The sequence below is a fragment of the Cinclus cinclus genome, chromosome 26 (genome assembly GCF_963662255.1).
Source record: "Cinclus cinclus chromosome 26, bCinCin1.1, whole genome shotgun sequence".
Taxonomy (NCBI): domain Eukaryota; kingdom Metazoa; phylum Chordata; class Aves; order Passeriformes; family Cinclidae; genus Cinclus; species Cinclus cinclus.
This window is the reverse complement of record NC_085071.1, coordinates 5,553,325-5,571,200: the sequence shown is the minus strand read 5'-3', so window position 1 is coordinate 5,571,200 and position 17,876 is coordinate 5,553,325. Positions and strand designations below refer to the sequence as shown.

The 17,876-nt window shown below is 56.7% G+C and overlaps 5 protein-coding genes across 6 annotated transcripts; 3 read left to right on the top strand and 2 right to left on the bottom strand.

Moving 5' to 3' along the window:
* Positions 1–89: 89 nt before the first annotated feature.
* On the top strand, positions 90–2,837 carry IQCC (IQ motif containing C). Of its 2 annotated transcripts, XM_062509332.1 has the most exons (5): positions 90–175; positions 455–592; positions 1,471–1,750; positions 1,841–1,950; positions 2,076–2,837. In XM_062509332.1, exons 1-5 carry the CDS (start codon positions 95–97, stop codon positions 2,175–2,177), a joined length of 711 nt encoding a protein of 236 aa, XP_062365316.1. In that variant the 5' UTR covers positions 90–94; the 3' UTR covers positions 2,178–2,837. The 2 variants fall into 2 exon arrangements, with proteins under 2 accessions (XP_062365316.1, XP_062365315.1); XM_062509331.1 differs by lacking the exon at positions 90–175 and having other exon boundaries at positions 265–592.
* Positions 2,838–3,145: 308 nt separating this feature from the next.
* TMEM234 (transmembrane protein 234) lies at positions 3,146–5,341 on the bottom strand. Its single transcript, XM_062509333.1, has 5 exons — positions 5,244–5,341; positions 4,936–5,087; positions 4,137–4,203; positions 3,897–3,989; positions 3,146–3,460 (listed from the first exon to the last, which is right to left on the bottom strand). Exons 1-5 carry the CDS (start codon positions 5,323–5,325, stop codon positions 3,399–3,401), a joined length of 456 nt encoding a protein of 151 aa, XP_062365317.1. The 5' UTR covers positions 5,326–5,341; the 3' UTR covers positions 3,146–3,398.
* Positions 5,341–10,124, top strand: EIF3I (eukaryotic translation initiation factor 3 subunit I). Its single transcript, XM_062509330.1, has 11 exons — positions 5,341–5,445; positions 5,644–5,736; positions 5,841–5,928; positions 6,407–6,472; positions 7,426–7,575; positions 7,656–7,783; positions 8,246–8,356; positions 8,648–8,737; positions 9,157–9,230; positions 9,399–9,491; positions 9,777–10,124. The coding sequence occupies exons 1-11, from the start codon at positions 5,443–5,445 to the stop codon at positions 9,856–9,858; spliced, it is 978 nt and encodes a 325-aa protein (XP_062365314.1). The 5' UTR covers positions 5,341–5,442; the 3' UTR covers positions 9,859–10,124.
* Positions 10,125–10,507: 383 nt separating this feature from the next.
* On the bottom strand, positions 10,508–14,626 carry LOC134053949 (myotubularin-related protein 9-like). The gene is made up of 11 exons (XM_062509329.1): positions 14,614–14,626; positions 13,990–14,182; positions 13,490–13,598; positions 13,147–13,272; positions 12,899–13,072; positions 12,270–12,487; positions 12,030–12,191; positions 11,801–11,942; positions 11,508–11,728; positions 11,251–11,402; positions 10,508–11,132 (listed from the first exon to the last, which is right to left on the bottom strand). The coding sequence occupies exons 2-11, from the start codon at positions 14,169–14,171 to the stop codon at positions 10,969–10,971; spliced, it is 1,650 nt and encodes a 549-aa protein (XP_062365313.1). The 5' UTR covers positions 14,172–14,182; positions 14,614–14,626; the 3' UTR covers positions 10,508–10,968.
* A 495-nt stretch (positions 14,627–15,121) lies between these two features.
* On the top strand, positions 15,122–17,162 carry FAM167B (family with sequence similarity 167 member B). The gene is made up of 2 exons (XM_062509080.1): positions 15,122–16,128; positions 16,472–17,162. The coding sequence occupies exons 1-2, from the start codon at positions 15,838–15,840 to the stop codon at positions 16,733–16,735; spliced, it is 555 nt and encodes a 184-aa protein (XP_062365064.1). The 5' UTR covers positions 15,122–15,837; the 3' UTR covers positions 16,736–17,162.
* The last annotated feature ends 714 nt before the right edge of the window (positions 17,163–17,876 follow it).

Here is a 17,876-nt window from a genome sequence, read left to right as displayed (position 1 = left end):
CACTCCCGGACCCCCAAACCGGGCCCGGCCGGGTCCCCCCCGCCATGGCGGCGCCGGTCGCGGCCCGATGACGTCAGCAGGCGGCGCCGCGGTCATGGCGGCCGCGCTGGGCCCGCGGGCCGGGGCTGAGGCCGAGGAGCGGCGGCGGCTCGTCCGTGCTGTGACCCGGCTGCAGGTGCGGGAGAGCGCCGGGGAAACAGGGCTGGGGGACCGGGAGGGGATTCAGGTGTTTAGGGAAGGGATTCAGGGGAGGGATGGGATTTAGAGAAGGGAAGATGGATGGGGCCTGTGGGGGGCACATCTGGAAAGGGCCATGAGGGCACATCTGGACGCGGGGGGGGATGCTCCACCCTGGGCTCAGCCACGCTCGGTGCCGGTTCTGGTGCGGGCAGGGAGGGGCTCGGGGGCACCGCGGGCCTGGCCCGGTTCCAGCGCTGCCCCCGGGCCGTGCCAGGCCTGTGCCAGGGGGTTCCTGCTGCGGAGGCGGCTCCGGGGCCTGCGGGAGGAGTTCGAGGCCGTGGTGCTGGAGATCGAGGGGGACCTGAGGCAGCTGCGCTGGACCGGCCGCGTTCTGCAGCGGCCACGCTTCGAGGTCTGTGGGCAGCGGGGGGAGCATTCCCGGGAATGGGGACTGGGAGCATTCCCAGGAATGGGGAGTGGGGGTAACATTCCCGGGAATGGGGAGTGGGGGTAACATTCCCTGGAATGGGGAGTGGGGGGAACATTCCCTGGAATGGGGAGTGGGAGCATTCCCTGGAATGGGGAGTGGGGGGAACATTCCCTGGAATGGGGAGTGGGAGCATTCCCTGGAATGGGGAGTGGGGGGAACATTCCCTGGAATGGGGAGTGGGAGCATTCCCTGGAATGGGGAGTGGGGGGAACATTCCCTGGAATGGGGAGTGGGGGTAACATTCCCTGGAATGGGGAGTGGGGGGAACATTCCCTGGAATGGGGAGTGGGAGCATTCCCTGGAATGGGGAGTGGGGGGAACATTCCCTGGAATGGGGAGTGGGAGCATTCCCTGGAATGGGGAGTGGGGGGAACATTCCCTGGAATGGGGAGTGGGAGCATTCCCTGGAATGGGGAGTGGGGGGAACATTCCCTGGAATGGGGAGCATTCCCAGGAATAGGAATTGTAACCTGTTAAAGGTCCTGAGTTTTTTCCCCTGCCCTGTCCCAACCCTGCCCAGGTGATTCCCTTTTCCCTGGTCCCTTCTATCCTGGCCCTGGAAAAACTTTGTGATGGGTCAAACAGAGCTACGTTCCAGACCTTTGTATTTTCTTTTCTAGATTTTCTTTCGTGTATTTTAATATTTTCTTTAATATTTCTTTGTATTTTTCTCTATATTTTCTTCATCTTTCCTTCATATTTCTTTCATATTTTCTTTTAGACTTTCTTGATTTTTAAAATATTTTCTTTGTGTTTTTTTTCCCCTCCCTGTATTGGGTTTTTTGTTTTCCTTTGGGCAGCCCTCTCCAAGGAAGCCCTCGGAGGCTGCAAAGAATGAGACCATTCCCAAAAAAACCCTGGAGAAGCCGGATCCCCCTGGAGCAGAGTGGGCTGGGAGCTTTGAGAACATCCCCCCATCAGCCCCCCTGTCCAGTGGGACAACCCCAAAACCCCCTAATTTGGGGTCTGGTGCTGATAAAAGCCTGGAAAAGGAGGGAAGAACCCTGGCAGGGAGCCAGGAGTGGGACAAGGACAGCGTGGCCTCGGAATGGGACAGCAGCCACCTGGGAGCCAGCCCAGGTAAGGGACACAAAACCTCAGGAATATCTTGGGAAAGCTAAAACAGCTCCCACAATCCGGATTTTTTGTTTTTCTCCCATTTTTTGGCAGAAATCCCAGCGGACCTGCAGGGCCTTCCCCGCTCGGAGCTGCAGTCCCACAGGAACCATCTCCTGATGGAGCTGCTGTGGATCCAGCAGGCCATTGCCAGCAGGAAACACGTGAGGAGCTGCTGCTGCCTCTTCCCAAACACTTCTGGAAGGGGCTGCATTCAGTTTTTTCCAGGGATTGGAGTGGATGTGGCAGGGATTTCATCACCAGTGCTTGTTTTTTCTCTTGCTCGCAGTTCCTGATGCTGAAACAGAAGCTGGGAATTCCCAACCACTCCGGAATTCCTGAGTTCTTGGATTGGTGTGGAGAAACCCTGGAGCAGCAGCACCAGTCCTGATGTGACAATGGCAGCTCAAGGGGAGCTCCACCTTTGTGGGATGTTTCTAACTCCAGAAAAAAATGTGGGAAGAAAATCCTTTTGTGGATATTTGGTCCAAGCAGGATTAAACATCATCAGCCAGGGGGGTTGTGGTGTGTCCTGATCCACGACATCCCCGTTTTTCTTGAGCTGGATGATCCAGTTGGGAAAAGGAGGATTTTCACTTCTAGCTGGTGCTTTTGGTGCTGGAATGGCTGAAGGCAGCAGGAATGAGCTCTACCCACAGAACTCTGTGGATTCCACTTGGGAATCCTTGTGTTTGGGCTGGCTCTGCAATATCCAGGATCTGCACGTGGTGGATTTTTGGGAACACTGAAGTGCTGAGTGGGGAGGAGTTCCCTGATTGCTGTGCAGGTCGGCAGGGAGTGATGGATGAGGCTCATTCCTGCCTTTCCTCTGGATCTGGGAATTCTCTCCTGGGGCAGAGCCAGGGAAGCCAGGAAAGGACCTGGTGCTTTGTCAATTCTTTCAGCTCAGGGATGTTCCAGGTCCCACAGAAAGGGACTTCCCACGTGGTGCTGTGGTTCCCTCCCTGACCCTTGTGTGGACACTGCAGATGAGGATCCTTCTGTTCTGGAATTATTTTTATTTTTTGTGAATAAATCCTGGAGGATCAAAATCCAAGAGCCCTGTGGTTCCTGGTGCTCTGAGGGTGTTGGATGTGGCCACAACTTCCTGCTGCTGGGTTTGCATCCATGGAAACTGGGCTGGGAAGGAGCTGGGCTCGGCAGGGAGGGTTTGGGGTAGCCAAGAAGCTGCTCAGGAGGGTTTGGGATGGCCAGGAGGGTTTAGAGTGGCTGGAAAAGTTTGGTGTGTTCAGGAGGGTTTGGTTTTGGCTTAGCAGAAGGGTTTGTGTTCAATGAGGGGCTGGCTGAAGGGTTTTGGGGTGGTCAGAAGGGTTTGGGGTAATTAAAAAAATCCATCAGTGCCAGGAGGTCACAATGGATAATTTATTAACCATTTCTTATCCCTGCAGTACTGAGCACAAGACAGTTTAACAACTGTGGTCTCAAAAGAGCCACCAAAAATCCCTTAAGGCACAGAACTGGCTGAACCTAGGATGGGCCTGGTGCTCAGGGAATGCAATCCATGGATTTTGCCATCCCAAAACTGAGCCTGGAGCCCCCTGAGCCACGAGGGGAGGTGCCTTGGATCAGGTTCTGCTGCTCTGCTTCTCCTTCAGGCCCCAGCCACGCACAGGGAGACTCCCAGCATGGTGAGCACCATTCCTGCCACAGCTCCTGTGGGAAGCAACAGGGACAAACTGGGAATCTGCCTCCAACAACAACCTCCAGCTGCTTTTCCAGCTCCTGGAAGTTTGAAACTTTCCAATTTCGTGCTTTTTCCTGACCACCTGAGCAGGGCAGGTTGACATTTGGGGGCTTTTGGGCCATTCCTTTTCCATGGTGGGCATTTTATTCAGTTTTTATCTCCTGAGGGACAAGCTCAAGCCTAGAAACTCTCTTAAGCTTAAATCAGGTTCTAAATTTACCAGCCCAGCCCTAAAATCTGTTTCAATTCCCTTTCAAATCATGCAGCCAAAGCTGCTCTGACCCAGTTCAAGCCTTGTGGGGTGTTTGGAGTGTTCAGATCAGAGCCCCACATTATAAACCAAATCATATCATATAAATCAAATCAAAGCTGATTTCTTGAGGAAATGCTGGAAGTGGGACTCACTTTTCCCACCAATGTCCTCTCCCAGGATTTTCCCAGTCACCAAGGTCACAATCAAAGCCAGGGAGTTGCAGAGTGGAACTGCCAGGGACAGGTCTGAAATGCAAGTTTCAATTAGAGAAATTTGATTTATTTCTGATTATTTCCAAAGGAGATGCTTGGTGTTTCACCCACTCACCAACCCACAGCTCTGATCTAAAAATCTCATAAACCCACCCCAAAAAAAAAGCAGCAGGAACTGACCTGTGGTGGCCAAGGTGAGGTAGAAGAGGAGAGAGCCAGCCTGGTTGAGCAGGAAGGGCACCAGGTACTGCAGGAAAACACAAATCTGGGTGAGGCTTGTTCTAAATAACTTTGTAGTCATTGGCTTTCCCTGTTGTATATTAGTTTTTGTACATTATTATTCATAATTTTAATTTTTATTGAATATAATATAGGTGTAATCGCTTTTAATTGCTTTAATATAGGATAATCTGTCAGCTTTTGTAGCCAATGTCCTGTGGAGCTTATATATATATTTATTTATATAGTAGTATAGTATATATCTTAGGCTTTTGCAAAATATTAAAAGACAGATTACGTATTGTACATTATGTTAAATTTATTGACATATATAAGTGACAATGGTAAGAATAACTCAGCTAATGTCTGAGTGATAACATTGAAAATACAATTTATAATAATTTTTAATAGAATATGTCAGCTTTTGTGGCCAATGTGGTGCTTTTAGCAAGCAGCTAGAAGGGAATTATATATTGTGCCATGTCAAAATGTTGTGATTAATAACAGCATGCAAAAACGAATAATTTGTTATTTGTAAAAATATCTATTTTAACATTATGCTAAGGCCTACGATATCTTTATCGCACTACTATTTATATATAATCTACACTGTGCATACATAAACCAAGGAATTATACTATATCAAAAGAGAATTAGAGATGGTACCATACCAAAACCTTTACTAACAACAACATGCAAAATTAATACCAACGTGCAAAAGCCAATAACTAATTTATTAGCGATAACAGCCGGCTCTCACCTTGCGGTTGAGGCCGAGGAAGCGCAGCTCTGCCAGGAGCTGCCGGAGGCGGCCGCGGCCCCGCTGCTGCTCCACGCCCGCCGATGCCACCCTCAGGAAGGGCCCGCTGCCACCCCAGAGCGCGGCCACCAGCGCCAGAGCCGCGGCCTGGCCTGCGGAACAGCGGGAAGCGTCCAGAGCCGGCCCGGAGGGAGCTCGGAGCAGCCCGCGCTAGTGCCGGGATAATCCCTCAACTCCTTCCCACTCCGTGCTCGCATCCCTGCCAGAACAGCCCGATCCCCTCTCCACAACCTCCTCTGAGCCCTCACAGCCTCCTTCAGCCACGTTTTCCCTCCTTCCCAAACAAATCTTCCCGGCCGCCATTATTCTCCCCTCACCTGCGGTCGTCATGGTAACGCCGAGGCACTTCCTGGTTTACCCGGAAGCATCTCTGTTGTCGTTATGTTGTGACGTATTTCCGCTCCCAAACCGGAAGTGTGGCTCCCCTCACGCCTCAGCGCGGCCGCCATGGTGAGAACGAGATCGCCACGGGCGCGGGGGTCGCGGTTTGTGGTCTCCAGAGATGATTTAGCGGCTCCACGCTCCCGGTCCCGCGGCTTGGCTGCCCCTCCGTGTCCCAGGAGTCCCGGACCGGGGCCTGCGCTCGTCCCCCGGCCTCAGCCCCGCTTCCCTCCCATCGCTCATTTATTATTTAATCATTAATTGCAGAAGCCGATCCTGCTGCAGGGCCATGAGCGCTCCATCACGCAGATCAAATACAACCGCGAGGGAGACCTGCTCTTCACCGTGGCCAAGGATCCTGTGAGTGCTCCCCACCCCAGGTAATTAACGCGCCCTAATTAACACGCTGATCGTTAATTATTTTTTTATCTTTTTTTTTTTTTTTTTTTTTTTTCTCCTCGCAGATTGTTAATGTTTGGTATTCCGTGAATGGGGAGAGGTTGGGAACCTACAATGGGCACACGGGAGCTGTGTGGTGTGTGGATGCCGACTGTATCCTTTGATCCCCAAAACCGGTTTAATCCCATATTTTAGTGGCTGATTCATTCCCGGCGGTTCCTCCCGGCTGCTTCCTATTTTCCTCTCAAAGAGGAGCATTTCACTCTTCTGCTGCCTCCTTTCCCCATTTTTTGGGTGGTTTTCCTGCGTTGCTGCTGTTTGGGATAACATCCCAACAAATTTTTGGATTTGTTGTGCTTTGTGCTGCTTCCCTGTATGTTTGGGAAGATTTTTCCACGGGCTGTAGAGACGAAAGTATGGAAAAGTTGTTTAAATGCAAGAAACTGAGCCTTTTCTTTCAAATCTCATGGGAAATTGGTGAGATTTTACAATGGGAACGCTTGGGCTCTGCGTTGCCTTTCCTGGGGTAGTTTTTGCCCCCCAAATCCCTTTTTAATCTGGTGCAGAAACACTCCCTGAGTGTCCAGCCGGTGGAATTTGGGGCTGATATTCCCTAACTGGTCCCTAACAGGGGACACCAGGCACGTCCTCACCGGCTCTGCAGACAACAGCTGTCGGCTCTGGGACTGTGAGACAGGTGAGGCCATTCCCAAATTCCCCTTGGGGACACCTCCTGAGCCTGGGGGACATCCCCTGGGATGGCCACAGAGCCAGGCTGGGAAAATCCAGGAGAGCTGGAGAGGGACAAGGGATGGTGGGACAGGACACGGGGAGTGGCTTCCCACTGGAGGTTTGGGTGGATACTGGGAGAGGCTGGGATGGAATTCCCAGAGAAATCTGTGTCTGCCTCATCCCTGAAAGTGTCCCAAGCCAGGTTGGAGCCACCTGGGATAGTGGGAGGTGTCCCTGGCCAGGGTTGGGAGAGCTTTTAAGTCTCTTCCAACCCAACCCATTCCATGAGAAAAGCTGGAAGAGCATTCTAGTCTTCCAACCCTAATCATTCCACTCTTCCAACTCAACCCATTCCATTCTTCAAACCCAAACCATTCAGTTCTTTGAACCCGACCCATTTGTTGCTAAAAGCTGGAAAACCATTCCACTCTTCCAACCCAAACCATTCCACTCTTCCAACCCAAACCATTCCACTCTTCCAACCCAAACCATTCCACTCTTCCAACCCAAACCATTCCACTCTTCCAGCCCAAACCATTCCACTCTTCCAACTCAACCCATTCCTTGCTAAAAGCTGGAAAACCATTCCACTCTTCCAACCCAAATCATTCCTTGAGAAGAGCTGGAAAACCATTCCACTCTTCCAACCCAAACCATTCCACTCTTCCAACCCAAACCATTCCACTCTTCCAACTCAACCCATTCCACATTTCCAACCCAAACCATTCCACTCTTCCAACCCAAACCATTCCACTCTTCCAGCCCAACCCATTCCACTCTTCCAGCCCAGCCCATTCCATGCTAAAAGCTGGGATAGCCTGCAGTGATTCCCAAGTGGATCAGTGGTGACTCCCAGCCCCTCCTGCTGTCCCTGCCCTCCTTTCCCAATGATCCCAATGATCCCTGTGCTGTTCCCAGGGAAGCAGCTGGCCCTGGTGAAGACCAGCTCTGCCGTGAGGACGTGTGGCTTCGACTTTGGAGGGAACATCATCATGTTCTCCACGGATAAGCAGATGGGATACCAGTGCTTCGTCAGCTTCTTCGACCTGCGGGACCCCAGCCAGATTGGTGAGCTTCCCCTGGGCTCTCAGGGGGCTGGGAATGCTGGCTGCAATCCCTCTGGGCTTCCTGATTCCTCCTTCTCACAGAGAACAGCGAGCCCTACATGAAGATTCCCTGCAGTGATTCCAAGATCACCAGCGCCGTGTGGGGCCCGCTCGGGGAGTTCATCATTGCTGGCCATGAGAATGGGGAGCTCAACCAGTTCAGTGCCAAGGTCAGGGCCTGGGGGGAGGCTGGAGCAGCGTTCCCATGGGGATCAGGGCTGGAATGTGGGATTTTGGGGCTGTAAACAGCAGCTTCAGCAAGGAGAATTTAAATATTTATTTTAATATTCAGGAGGCTCCCCTGAGCAAGGCTGGAATTGACACAGAGCAGAGACCTGGAACTGAATCCATTCCTAAATTCTCTTCCAACCCAAAGCATTCCAGGGTTCTATTCCATGTTATTTTTAATGTGGGAATCACTTCCCAGCCCCCTGGAAACTGTTCCCTGTTAAAATATGAGGCTCCTCCAGGCAAGGCTGGAGGTGACACCTCAGTTCAGGGATGTGAAACTGAATCCATTCCTAAATTCTTTTCTGACCCAAACCGTTCCAGGGTTCTATTCCATGATCTCCCAGGTTGTTTTAAAGAGGGAATCATTCCCCAGCTCCCTGAAAATTCCTCTTCCCCTCCAGTCAGGGGAGCAGCTGTCAAATATCAAGGAGCACACCAAGCAAATCAACGACATCCAGACCTCCCGGGACATGACCATGTTCATCACTGCTTCCAAGGATAACACAGCCAAGGTGAGCTTTTCCAGCAGCCTCTGGAGATTTCCTGGCAGGATCTCTGCTCAGAGGGGGTTGTGCTCCTTGGGAATGTTCAGTGAGGAAAGGGAGGTGCTAAGTGAACAGTCAAGCATTGAAATTTTTTTTTTTTTTTTTTTTTGCCACCTCTGGAAGGCGAAAGATTTCCTTTTCTGGAGGAGTATTTTTGGGATTTGAACTTGCAGAGGGAGCATCCATCCAGATAAGGCCTAGCAGCTGGAGCTGTGTGAGTTAATTTTAATTAATAAATTTCTCCTTTTTCCCTCGTAGCTCTTTGACTGCACATCTCTGGAGCACCTGAAGACATTCCGGACGGAGCGGCCGGTGAATTCTGCTGCCCTTTCCCCCATTTTTGACCATGTAAGGATGAGGTTCCTCAGATCAATCTAATCCAAACTAATCCTGGGATTCCTGCATTGGGAGTGTTCCCAATCCAGCCTAAAAGCAGGACTCTGGAATGAGCCTGGGGAATTTTGCCGGGACACTGGGAACAAAGTTTTGTGTCCTTTGATCAAATGTGTCAGGGAGGTGGGAGTTCTTCTGAGGGTTGGAGGGCTGCTGATGGATTAGTGGGAGGTGCTGGAGGCACTCACCACCCCTGGAGATGTCCAGGAAACCCCTGGACCTGGCACTCACTGCTCTAAACTGGTTTCAAGGTGGGGATCAATGTTGGGGCTCAATCTTTGAGGTGTTTTCCAACCTCAGTGATCCCAAGATTCCCAAAACCCCAGAGGGAAGCACTGGAGGGTTGTGATTTCTCTGGTTTCTCTCCCCTGCAGGTCGTGCTGGGTGGAGGGCAGGAGGCCATGGATGTGACCACGACCTCTACCAGGATTGGCAAATTTGAGGCCAGGTTGGTCTGAATCCTCACCCAGAGCACTCCTGACATCCCAAGGATTGCATTTCCCTTTCTTTTGGGAAGTTGGCAGTGCTGGAGAAGCCCTTGAGAGGGTTTTTTAGGTTTATTATTTTTTTTGAGGATTCTGTGGTTTTGTGACAATTTAAATCTTCCTCCTGCCAGGTTCTTCCACTTGGCTTTTGAGGAAGAGTTTGGCAGAGTCAAGGGGCATTTCGGGCCCATCAACAGCGTCGCCTTCCACCCTGATGGGAAGAGGTGAGAGGCTCCCTGGGGATCTTGCAGTGTCCCCAATCCCACTTTTTCATTGGGATATGACCAGACTCACAGGATTTGTGTGGTGGGAATGAAACCAGCACCTGAATTCTCCCATTCTCTGCCAGCCCAGGGGGTCACTCACATCCTGCCCTACACTTTGGCCACATCACTGATCTTTTTTCTCCCTTTGTCATTCCTGTATGATTTTTAGGAGGGGGTGGTGAGGCCACACTTCCCATTCTTTGCTCCCAGCAGCATTCCTGACTTTCCCTTTGCTCCCTGCAGCTACAGCAGTGGGGGTGAGGACGGCTACGTCCGCATCCATTACTTCGATCCTCAGTACTTCGAGTTCGAGTTTGAAGCCTGAAGGAGAAATTTCCCTCTCCTCTCCTCTTCTTTTCCCTTCTCCAACCCCTTGCCCAGTCCGTGGGCTCCACCACAGGATTGTTGGACAGGCCTCAAGTTACTCTTGGCAGCGATTTTGGGGGCTGGGGGAAGTTGGGGAAGTGGGAACTCAAGCAAAGGGCAGGAATGGCTTTTACTGGAAGAAAAGTGAAGGGAACTGGGTTGGCTGCCTGCCTGCTGGGCATATTTATAAATCAGGGGAGGGGAAAAAAAGAGGAAATAAATAGAAATCTTTTCTAAACACAAGGCAAACCACCTCTCTGAGTTTTTTTTTTTTAGTTGGTTTGTTGTTTTTTTTCCACATCTGAACCAAAAATTAACCCGAGGACTTTGTTTTCCCAGCTCTATTGTCAGTGCTTTGTTCCACACCCATGGAGCAGTGCTGCTCCTCCTGGGACTTCTGCCCCTCCATGAACTCCATCCCAGGGAGGCTCCACAGCCTCAGACCCAGCCCTGAAGTGTGAAAAGGCTGGAAGTGCAGCAGCCAGGAATTGTTTTCCAGCTGCCACGCACGCGCCCGGCCCCTTTGTTTATCTGCTGGGCTGACCCCGAGCCAGCTTTCCTCATGGAACAGTTATTTCCTGCCCTAGGACCTCGTGCTGCAGAGCCTCACCCTCCCACCCTCCTGTCTCTCCAGAGAGGTGGTGTTTCTTTTTTTATTTTTTTTTTTTCCTCTTTCCTTCCTCAAAACTGGGCCCAAGGGCAAAATTCCCAGGCTGGCTCCCAGCTCGGAGCCACTGGCACGACACTGAGGCTGCAGCCTTTGTGATTTAGTGGGGATTGTTGGTTTAGTGTGTCCTCTTGGGGTTATTTGTGTCACCTCCTGCCCTTTATCTCCAGAGCCATCCACAGGTACTGCTGAGATCCCAGAAGGAAGGAGCAGCTTCCCTATGGAAGAGCAGGACGCAGGCAAGGGCTGGGAGAGAGATTTACTGAAACAAGCTCAGGCTGGGCAGCTGAAGGCTGGGAAGGGGGAATCTGTCCATGGGGTCTGTGTCCTGCACAGCCCTTCCCATGGGAACACCCAGTGTCACCTTGTCCCAAATCTCGTGTTCACCCGACTGTCCACGCTTCATCTTCCACTCTCTGTCCCAGCAGTGGGCTCAGGGAGGGACTGGCTCAGCCTTTGCCCTGTGCTCTCCTTGATGCAGGAGTTGTTTCCCTGCACCAGCTTCTGGATCTCTGCCCAGGCCTCATCGAGGTGCTGGGAAGGACGGATCCAACGAAGGAACAAACCTGGGAGAGAAGGGGCTGGGTGTTATTTCAGCCCTGTCAGAGAGGCAAAGGCACAGCAGCTTCCCCTGAGCCAGCCCAGCTGGGAGCCGAGGGCAGATTTTGGGAGGATCCCGCTCACCCTGCCAGAGCTGGATGCTCTGGGGCTCCACCGAGGGCCAGATCACCAAGGGGTTGTGTGAGTAGAGAGGGTTCAGGTACTTGTGCTTCTCCTCAGGCTGGTTCAGCCAGGCCCAGAGCGAGTGTGTGCTCTCCTTCACCTTACACAGGCTCCTGGGGGGCACAGGTGGGACAAGTTTCAGCCCCCAGCAGGGTTTGGTGTCACCTCAGCCACAGCCAGGAGGGGTTTTTGCAGGGTGGTGGTGGCCCCACACAGACCTCTCCTTCTCGTTGTTGCACAGGAAGGTGCCGAAGGCAGAGGAGTAGGCGTTGTCAAAGAGGGTGAGGAGCAGCTGCTCCCCGAATTCCAGGGAGAAGGGGAACTGGCGGCTCAGCTGCCACACGCAGTCGAGGAAGAGGAGGAAAAGCGGCGCCTCCTGCTTCCCTCGGGCGTGGGAGGAGGCGGAGCGGGCGCAGCGCAGGTGGAAGGGGTGCCCAGCCTATGGGGGCAGCGGGGTCAGAGCACCCAGCCAGGCTGGCGTCCCCACCCTCCTCAGCGCTGCAGCTCTCACCTCGATCCATTCCCTCTGCAGCAGCCCCTGGAATCCCTCCAGGGTGCGGCAGGACGGGTCCAGGATGAGCTGGGCCAGCGCTGTCACCAGCAGCGTGGTGTCTGTCCCCTCCGCCCCATGCACCAGCACCTTGGAGTCCTCCCTGCCGTGGTGATCCCAGGGGTGACACCCAGATTTTGGGTCACGCTGGGGACTTGGGAAAAGTGAGCAAGGTGCAGCCCCTCCTTACCTGTCCAAGCACTGAGCAGCCAGGCAGGCCGTGCTCAGGGCTGCCTTGACGTGGCCGAGCCAGCGGCTGCTGTCCAGCCGGGCCAGCCAGCGGTCCATGCTCAGCGAGGGGTCACTGCAGGCTTCCACCAGCCTGATGAAGCTCTCCTGCAGCTGCCGGCCTCTGCGGGAGGGCACGGAGGCGTGGGGGGCTCGGTGGCGCCGTCCCCGTGGCACACAGGGGACAGCACCCAGCCCTCACCTGTCCAGGGCTCGGTGGAGCCTCCTCCACTGGGGGTAGGAGGATTTGGGCTCGGTGCCGCCGCCGCTCATCCGTGCCTGCTTGGCCGCCTGGGCTGAGCGCGTGTCGATGATGAAACCTCGCTCGCCCTCATCCAGGATTGTCCCCAAGAGCTTCTCGTCCTCGCGGCACCGCCGGCGGTTGGGACCTGTCAGGGGCTGGCTGCTGCGGAGCAGGGCCTGGAGGAGAGGAGGGAACAGCTGGGAATATCCAGCCTGGAGAAAAGAACGCTCCAGGGTGACCTTAGAGAACCTCACAGGGCCTAAAGGGGCTCCAGGAGAGCTGGAGAGGGATTGGGAACAAGGGATGGAGGGACAGGACACAGGGGATGGCTTCCCACTGCCAGAGGGAAGGGATAGATGGGATGGAGTTCCCAGAGAAGCTGTGGCTGCCCCTGGATCTCTGGAAGTGTCCCAGGCCAGGCTCGGGCAGCATGGGACAGTGGAAGGTGTCCCTGCCATGGCAAGGGTGGCACTGAATGATCTCCCAGCTCCCCTTCAACCCAGTTCTGGAATTCTATGGAGATGGAATCCCTCCTCCTACAGCACACGGGCAGAGGCACGGGGGGCCGAGGGGCGGGACGGACTCACGGTGCCGTTTTTGGGGTGGAAGTAGCTGAGAACGGGGAATCGCCCGCCCTGCCGGAACCGCGCCGCCTTGATCACGGTGTCATCGCCCACGGCCGCCGGCACGATCACGGCGGGAGGGTACGAGGGGCAGGCGCTGAAGTCCCGGTTCACGGTGCTCAGCCGCCACTGGCTCGTCTGGAGGAGAGGCGACATCAACGGCGAGCCCGGCCCGGGGCGGGGGAAGCGCGGATCCCTCCGGGCCGGCTCACCTGCGAGGAGAGCTGCTGGAAGAAGCGCTCGAGGGGGAAGCGGTGCCAGCCCTGCTGCAGCCGCAGGCTCGGAGGGCGGTAGAAGAACGGGTACATCATCATCACCGAGTCCACCGAGGAGAGCGCCTGCGGCGGGGACACGAGCGGGAGCGGAGCCGCTCAGGGACACCGGAGCCGCTCAGGGACACCGGAGCCGCTCAGGGACACCGAGCGCGGAGCAGAGCGCTGGCACCGTCCCCGTGTGCCAGCCGGAGCTGCGTGTTTACCCAGTTAACGCCACAGCCAGAGCAAACACGGCTGCGTTTTTCCCTCGGCCAAACCTTTGCTCGCCGGCCGGGCTCACCTCGATGGAGCTGGCGATGTTCAGACATTGCTCCATGCCCGGGATCTCCAGCTGCAGCACCTTCAGGTCCTTGCAGCGCAGTGTGATGGTTCCGGAGGAGCCGCAGATCCTGCTGGAGGCGGGATGGAGGATCAGGGCTGCCGGGGGGGGACACACAGACAGCACCGAGCTGCCCTCTCCCCCCGGAGCTGTGCCGGACTTGAGGCTCTCGTTTGCCGGGACGCGCGGCGCGGTGGGTGGGTGGCAGAGGCAAAAGAGCCAAAAAAGCCACACCTGGTGTCCCGCAGGGAGCCGCCAGTCCGGGGGGGTTGGTACCAGCCTAAATTGTGCACTCTGAGGGCGAGAGGAGGTCAATGCCCGCCGCTGCCGAGGAGGCCCGGGAGGAAGAGGAAGGAAGGGCACGGCTGGGCCGGGTGCCCGTGGGGTGCCCACCGAGGGAACGGGGGGGATCCCCCAGCTCGGGCAGGGGTGACAGGGCTGGCAGGAAGGGACAGCCCCACCTTTTCTCCACGGCGTCCACGTTGCGGATGAGCAGCCAGAGCTCCAGGTCGCCGCGGGGACGGGAGGAGAGCAGCAGGTGGTGGCTGGTGATGCACAGGGTGCCCCGCACCGCCGGCAGCCCCGGGCGCGACAGCAGCACGTTCTCCACTGTCGCCGTCTTGATCAGCTCCGAGAACTCCATGGGCGCTGCCTCTGCCCGGCGAGGGGAGGGAGGAGAGGGAAAAAGGGGAAATCCTGCAGCTCTCGGCCCGCCTGGAAACCCCTTCCCTTCCCTTCCCTGCGCGTCACGCGGGCTGTCCCCTCTCCGCGCTGGCACTGTCACCTCCAGCGCGACATTCCCTCCAGTAGGCGATGGGGAAACTGAGGCACAGAGAGCTGAGCTGGCTCCAGCTCCTCCCGTAGGCTGTGCTGGAGAGGGTTTTTTTTTGGGGGGGGGGGGGGGGGGGGTGGGAATGGGATTGTAGGGAGCAGCTCCCGGTCCTTCCCTGCCGAGCTGGGGCTGCCAGGGTCCTCACGGGCTCTGCTGTCCCCAAAGCCACCCCCGGGGCTGGGGAGGGAGCAGGAGGGAGGAGGAGGAGGAGGGTGGGTGGCGGTGCTCCTGCCCCGGTCACCCCTCTGCTTACCTGCTCGGGCGGGGGACACGCGGGGACCTGGGGGGACACGCGGGGTGCAAACAGGGAACCTCAGAGCTCCATAAAGAGAAGATTTTTGGGGTGCAAGCGGGAATTTTGGGGTGCAAGCAGGGGACCTTGGGGCACGAGGAAGAGTCTCAAGGTGCAAGGAGAGGATTTGGGGAAGGGGCACACTGGGAGTTTTGGGGTGCAAGGAGGGGACCTCGAGGTGCCAGCGGGGCATTAAAGGGGGAGTTCGGGGTGCGAGGGCGGGGATTTGGGGGTGCAGGAGGGGGAGCTCGGGGTGTAAGCGGAGAGGGGGGGGTTGGCAGCGATGTCCCCGCACAGCCCGGCCCGGCCCGGCCGGCGGATGTCGGGTTTAAGGTGGCCCGGTCCGGAGGGACGCGGTGATGCCCGGGGCTGGCTCTGGGGCTGGGGGAAAGGTTGGGGGGGGGGGGTCACTGCGTGCGGTGTGACATCGAGGGGACACCGGGGGGACCCGTGCGGGGGGACACGCGAGGGGACAGCGGGACTCGAGAGCAGCGCGGGGGGGAGCAGGCGGAGAATTTGGGGGCGACTGAAGGGGACAGGAGTGGGCACCTACGGGGCAGGTGAGACCCGCGGGACACAGGTGAGACCCCTGAGCTGCCTCCGCTGTCCCTGGACCCCTCCGGGCAGGGAGGAGCTGGCACAGGACAGATCCGGAAGCGGTTCCACCTTAAGGTCCCGTCCGGGTGCGGGACCCCGGCTGCCCCCCGTGGGCACCCCCCGTTTCTTTTTCCTTCCTTGGGCTTTTTTTGGGCCCCCAAAAGGGCGGGGGAGAGGCTGAACCCGGGGATAAATCATTCCCGCTCCTCTATGCCCGGTGAAGGCTCCGTCCGGGAACGACGAGTCTCCTCCCAGGCGGAGACAATGATGTTAAAAAAGAAAAGAAACGGAAAAAAAAAAACAAAAAAACCAAAAAACAAAAACCCAAAAAATTCCTAAACACAACAAGCCAAAAAAAAAAAAAAAAAAAAAGAATACAACTCCTCCTTTGCACTCCTCTGGATAAGGAAATCCCTGCCCATCGGACTTGTCCTCCAGGGGTGGATAAATAGCCGGGAACGGGGTGCAGCCGGGGCACGGAGTGGTTGGGTGGTCGTGGTCAGAGCGGGGGCTTCATTTCCCCGGGGAGAGGTGTTGAGGAGGCAGAGATCAGCAGGGTTTTTTTTGGGGGGCTCTGTTTATCTCACCATGGCTTTCAGCCAGCTGAAATTCAAGGAACTGGGCGAGGAGGAGCCCACCTGGGAGGAGGAGAACCTGGACAGCGTGAAGGCACTGACGGCCAAGCTGAAGCTGCAGACGCGCAGACCCTCGTACCTGGAGTGGGAAGCTCGGGTGAGGGGGCAGCGCTGGGGTGCTCGGAGCCCCGGGGACACCTGGGGGACACCACAAAACCCCGGGCGCCCCGAGGAGCAGCAGGATGGTGGCGTTTGTGGCTTTGCCACCGTGGAGGCGGCTCTGGAGTGGCTCAGGACGGAGCTGGTGAGTGACATGGGGGACAAGGACCGGGATGGGGACACCGTGCCCGATGGTGACACGGCAGGGTCGCGGTCTGAGCTCCTCTGCTCGCCTCGCTGGTTGTACACGGATTTTCCCAAGTTTTTTTTTTGTTTTTTGGGGTTTCTTCCCGTGGCTCTGCGGTGTCACAGCTCTACCCGGGGGTCGTGGCCTTGCGGGGGTCAGCTCTTGTCACCGCCTCTGCTGCTCCGGGGGTGGCAGAGACAGCACAACCCGGGCTGTCCCCGCGCTGTCACCGTGCCCACGCTGGGTTTGTGCCCTGGCCGAGCCCAATCCCTGCTGCATCCCCATTCCCTTCTCCCCCCAGCGGGACATGCAGGCTCTGGACCAGCGGCTGGCACAGCAGCTGATGCGGCTGCGGGCGCGGCTGCACCGGCTCAAGGTGGAGCAAGCTTGCCACCAGCACAAGGAGATGCTGGACGACGCCACCTTCGGCCTCGAGGGCTGCGAGGAAGACTCGGATCTGCTCTGCACCATCCCCCCCAAGGCCGCCTTCCTGCTCTCCACGCCGCTCAAGCACATCGGAGTCACCCGCATGAACATCAACTCCCGGCGCTTCTCCCTCTGCTGAGCCAGCCCCGCGGGCAGCCCGGCGGGGTTTGGGGCTCAAAGATCCCTCCCCAAATCTCTCAGGACTCGGGGCAGGCGGTGCTGCTCCACCGGGGTGATGCCATGCTGTGGTGGCCCGGGAATGGCACGGGAATGGCACGGGAATGGCACGGGAGTGACCTGGGAATGACACTGGAATGGCACGGGAATGGCCTGGGAGTGACACTGGAATGGCCCGGGAATGGCACTGGAATGGCACTGGAATGGCACGGGAATTGTACGGGAGTGGCACGGGAGTGACCTGGGAATGGCCTGGGAATGGCATTGGAATGGCACGGGAATGGCACGGGAGTGACCTGGGAATGGCACAGGAATGGCTCTGGAATGGTTTTGGGCCCTGGCCATGGAGGTGGTGGGGTCAATCCCGGTGGGAATGTGGGGAGCAACCCTTTGAGGCAGAATAAAAGGAGGTGAAGGTGGAAACTGCTGTTTTTTCCTACCAGATGTGGCTCCCGGCCTTTTTTGGGAGGGTGACAGCTCCAGGCGCTGCTCTGGGATGTGACTTTCACAGAACCCGTTGCACAAGCAGTGCCAGGGAAGCTGCGGGGTGACCCAGGGATCATTTTGGGAGCTGTTTCTCCTTCCCAGGACACGAGGAGAGCCCGAATGTGCCCCTCAAATTACCACAATCCCCCCCCCCCCACCAACAACACCTCCGGGCTTCCTGCCCGTGCCTCGCCGAGCTCCCCGTGGCTTCACGTTGTATCAAAGAAGCCAACACAATGCTGCTGCGGTTGCTGTGCTCTGAGCTGCCTCCAAAACAGGGCTGCCACCCCGCCAGGGCCACGGCGTGTCCCCTCAGCTGCAGCCTTTGTCACCGCGGCTCCCAAAGCCTGCGGTGGCACGGAGGTGACAGCGGCAGAGGGGGCCGGGAGCTGCAGGATGTGTCCCACAGCGCACAGGGGATCTTGGGGCACAAGGAGGAGTCTGGGGGTGCCAGGAGGGGATTTGGGGGTGCGAGAGGGGCAGAGGGGACCGAGGGTGTGGCAGGGCACGGCCAGCCTGGCACAGAGCACGGGGAGGGGACAGCGCAGGGGACCGAGGGCAGCAGGTGCCACCTCAGGCTCTCGGCATCCCCTCGCCCACCCTGGCCAGGAGGGACC

What these genes read in the sequence shown, in the direction of transcription:
- EIF3I (XM_062509330.1), top strand. An exon ending in TCACCGTGGCCAAGGATCCT is followed by an intron (nt 5,737 to 5,840) that starts GTGAGTGCTCCC and finishes TTCTCCTCGCAG; the next exon opens with ATTGTTAATGTTTGGTATTC. An exon ending in TTTCCCCCATTTTTGACCAT is followed by an intron (nt 8,738 to 9,156) that starts GTAAGGATGAGG and finishes TCTCCCCTGCAG; the next exon opens with GTCGTGCTGGGTGGAGGGCA.
- IQCC (XM_062509331.1), top strand. Translation starts at nt 314, where the DNA reads ATGAGGGCACATCTGGACGCGGGGGGGGATGCTCCACCCTGGGCTCAG. An exon ending in CCACCTGGGAGCCAGCCCAG is followed by an intron (nt 1,751 to 1,840) that starts GTAAGGGACACA and finishes ATTTTTTGGCAG; the next exon opens with AAATCCCAGCGGACCTGCAG. An exon ending in CCATTGCCAGCAGGAAACAC is followed by an intron (nt 1,951 to 2,075) that starts GTGAGGAGCTGC and finishes TCTTGCTCGCAG; the next exon opens with TTCCTGATGCTGAAACAGAA.
- LOC134053949 (XM_062509329.1), bottom strand. Translation starts at nt 14,171, where the DNA reads ATGGAGTTCTCGGAGCTGATCAAGACGGCGACAGTGGAGAACGTGCTG. An exon ending in GTGGACGCCGTGGAGAAAAG is followed by an intron (nt 13,599 to 13,989) that starts GTGGGGCTGTCC and finishes CGCCTCCAGCAG; the next exon opens with GATCTGCGGCTCCTCCGGAA. An exon ending in GAGCATCCAGCTCTGGCAGG is followed by an intron (nt 11,133 to 11,250) that starts GTGAGCGGGATC and finishes CTTCTCTCCCAG; the next exon opens with GTTTGTTCCTTCGTTGGATC.
- TMEM234 (XM_062509333.1), bottom strand. Translation starts at nt 5,325, where the DNA reads ATGACGACCGCAGGTGAGGGGAGAATAATGGCGGCCGGGAAGATTTGT. An exon ending in CCTCACCTTGGCCACCACAG is followed by an intron (nt 3,990 to 4,136) that starts GTCAGTTCCTGC and finishes CTTGCATTTCAG; the next exon opens with ACCTGTCCCTGGCAGTTCCA. An exon ending in AGAGGACATTGGTGGGAAAA is followed by an intron (nt 3,461 to 3,896) that starts GTGAGTCCCACT and finishes TGCTTCCCACAG; the next exon opens with GAGCTGTGGCAGGAATGGTG.
- FAM167B (XM_062509080.1), top strand. Translation starts at nt 15,838, where the DNA reads ATGGCTTTCAGCCAGCTGAAATTCAAGGAACTGGGCGAGGAGGAGCCC. An exon ending in AGTGGCTCAGGACGGAGCTG is followed by an intron (nt 16,129 to 16,471) that starts GTGAGTGACATG and finishes TTCTCCCCCCAG; the next exon opens with CGGGACATGCAGGCTCTGGA.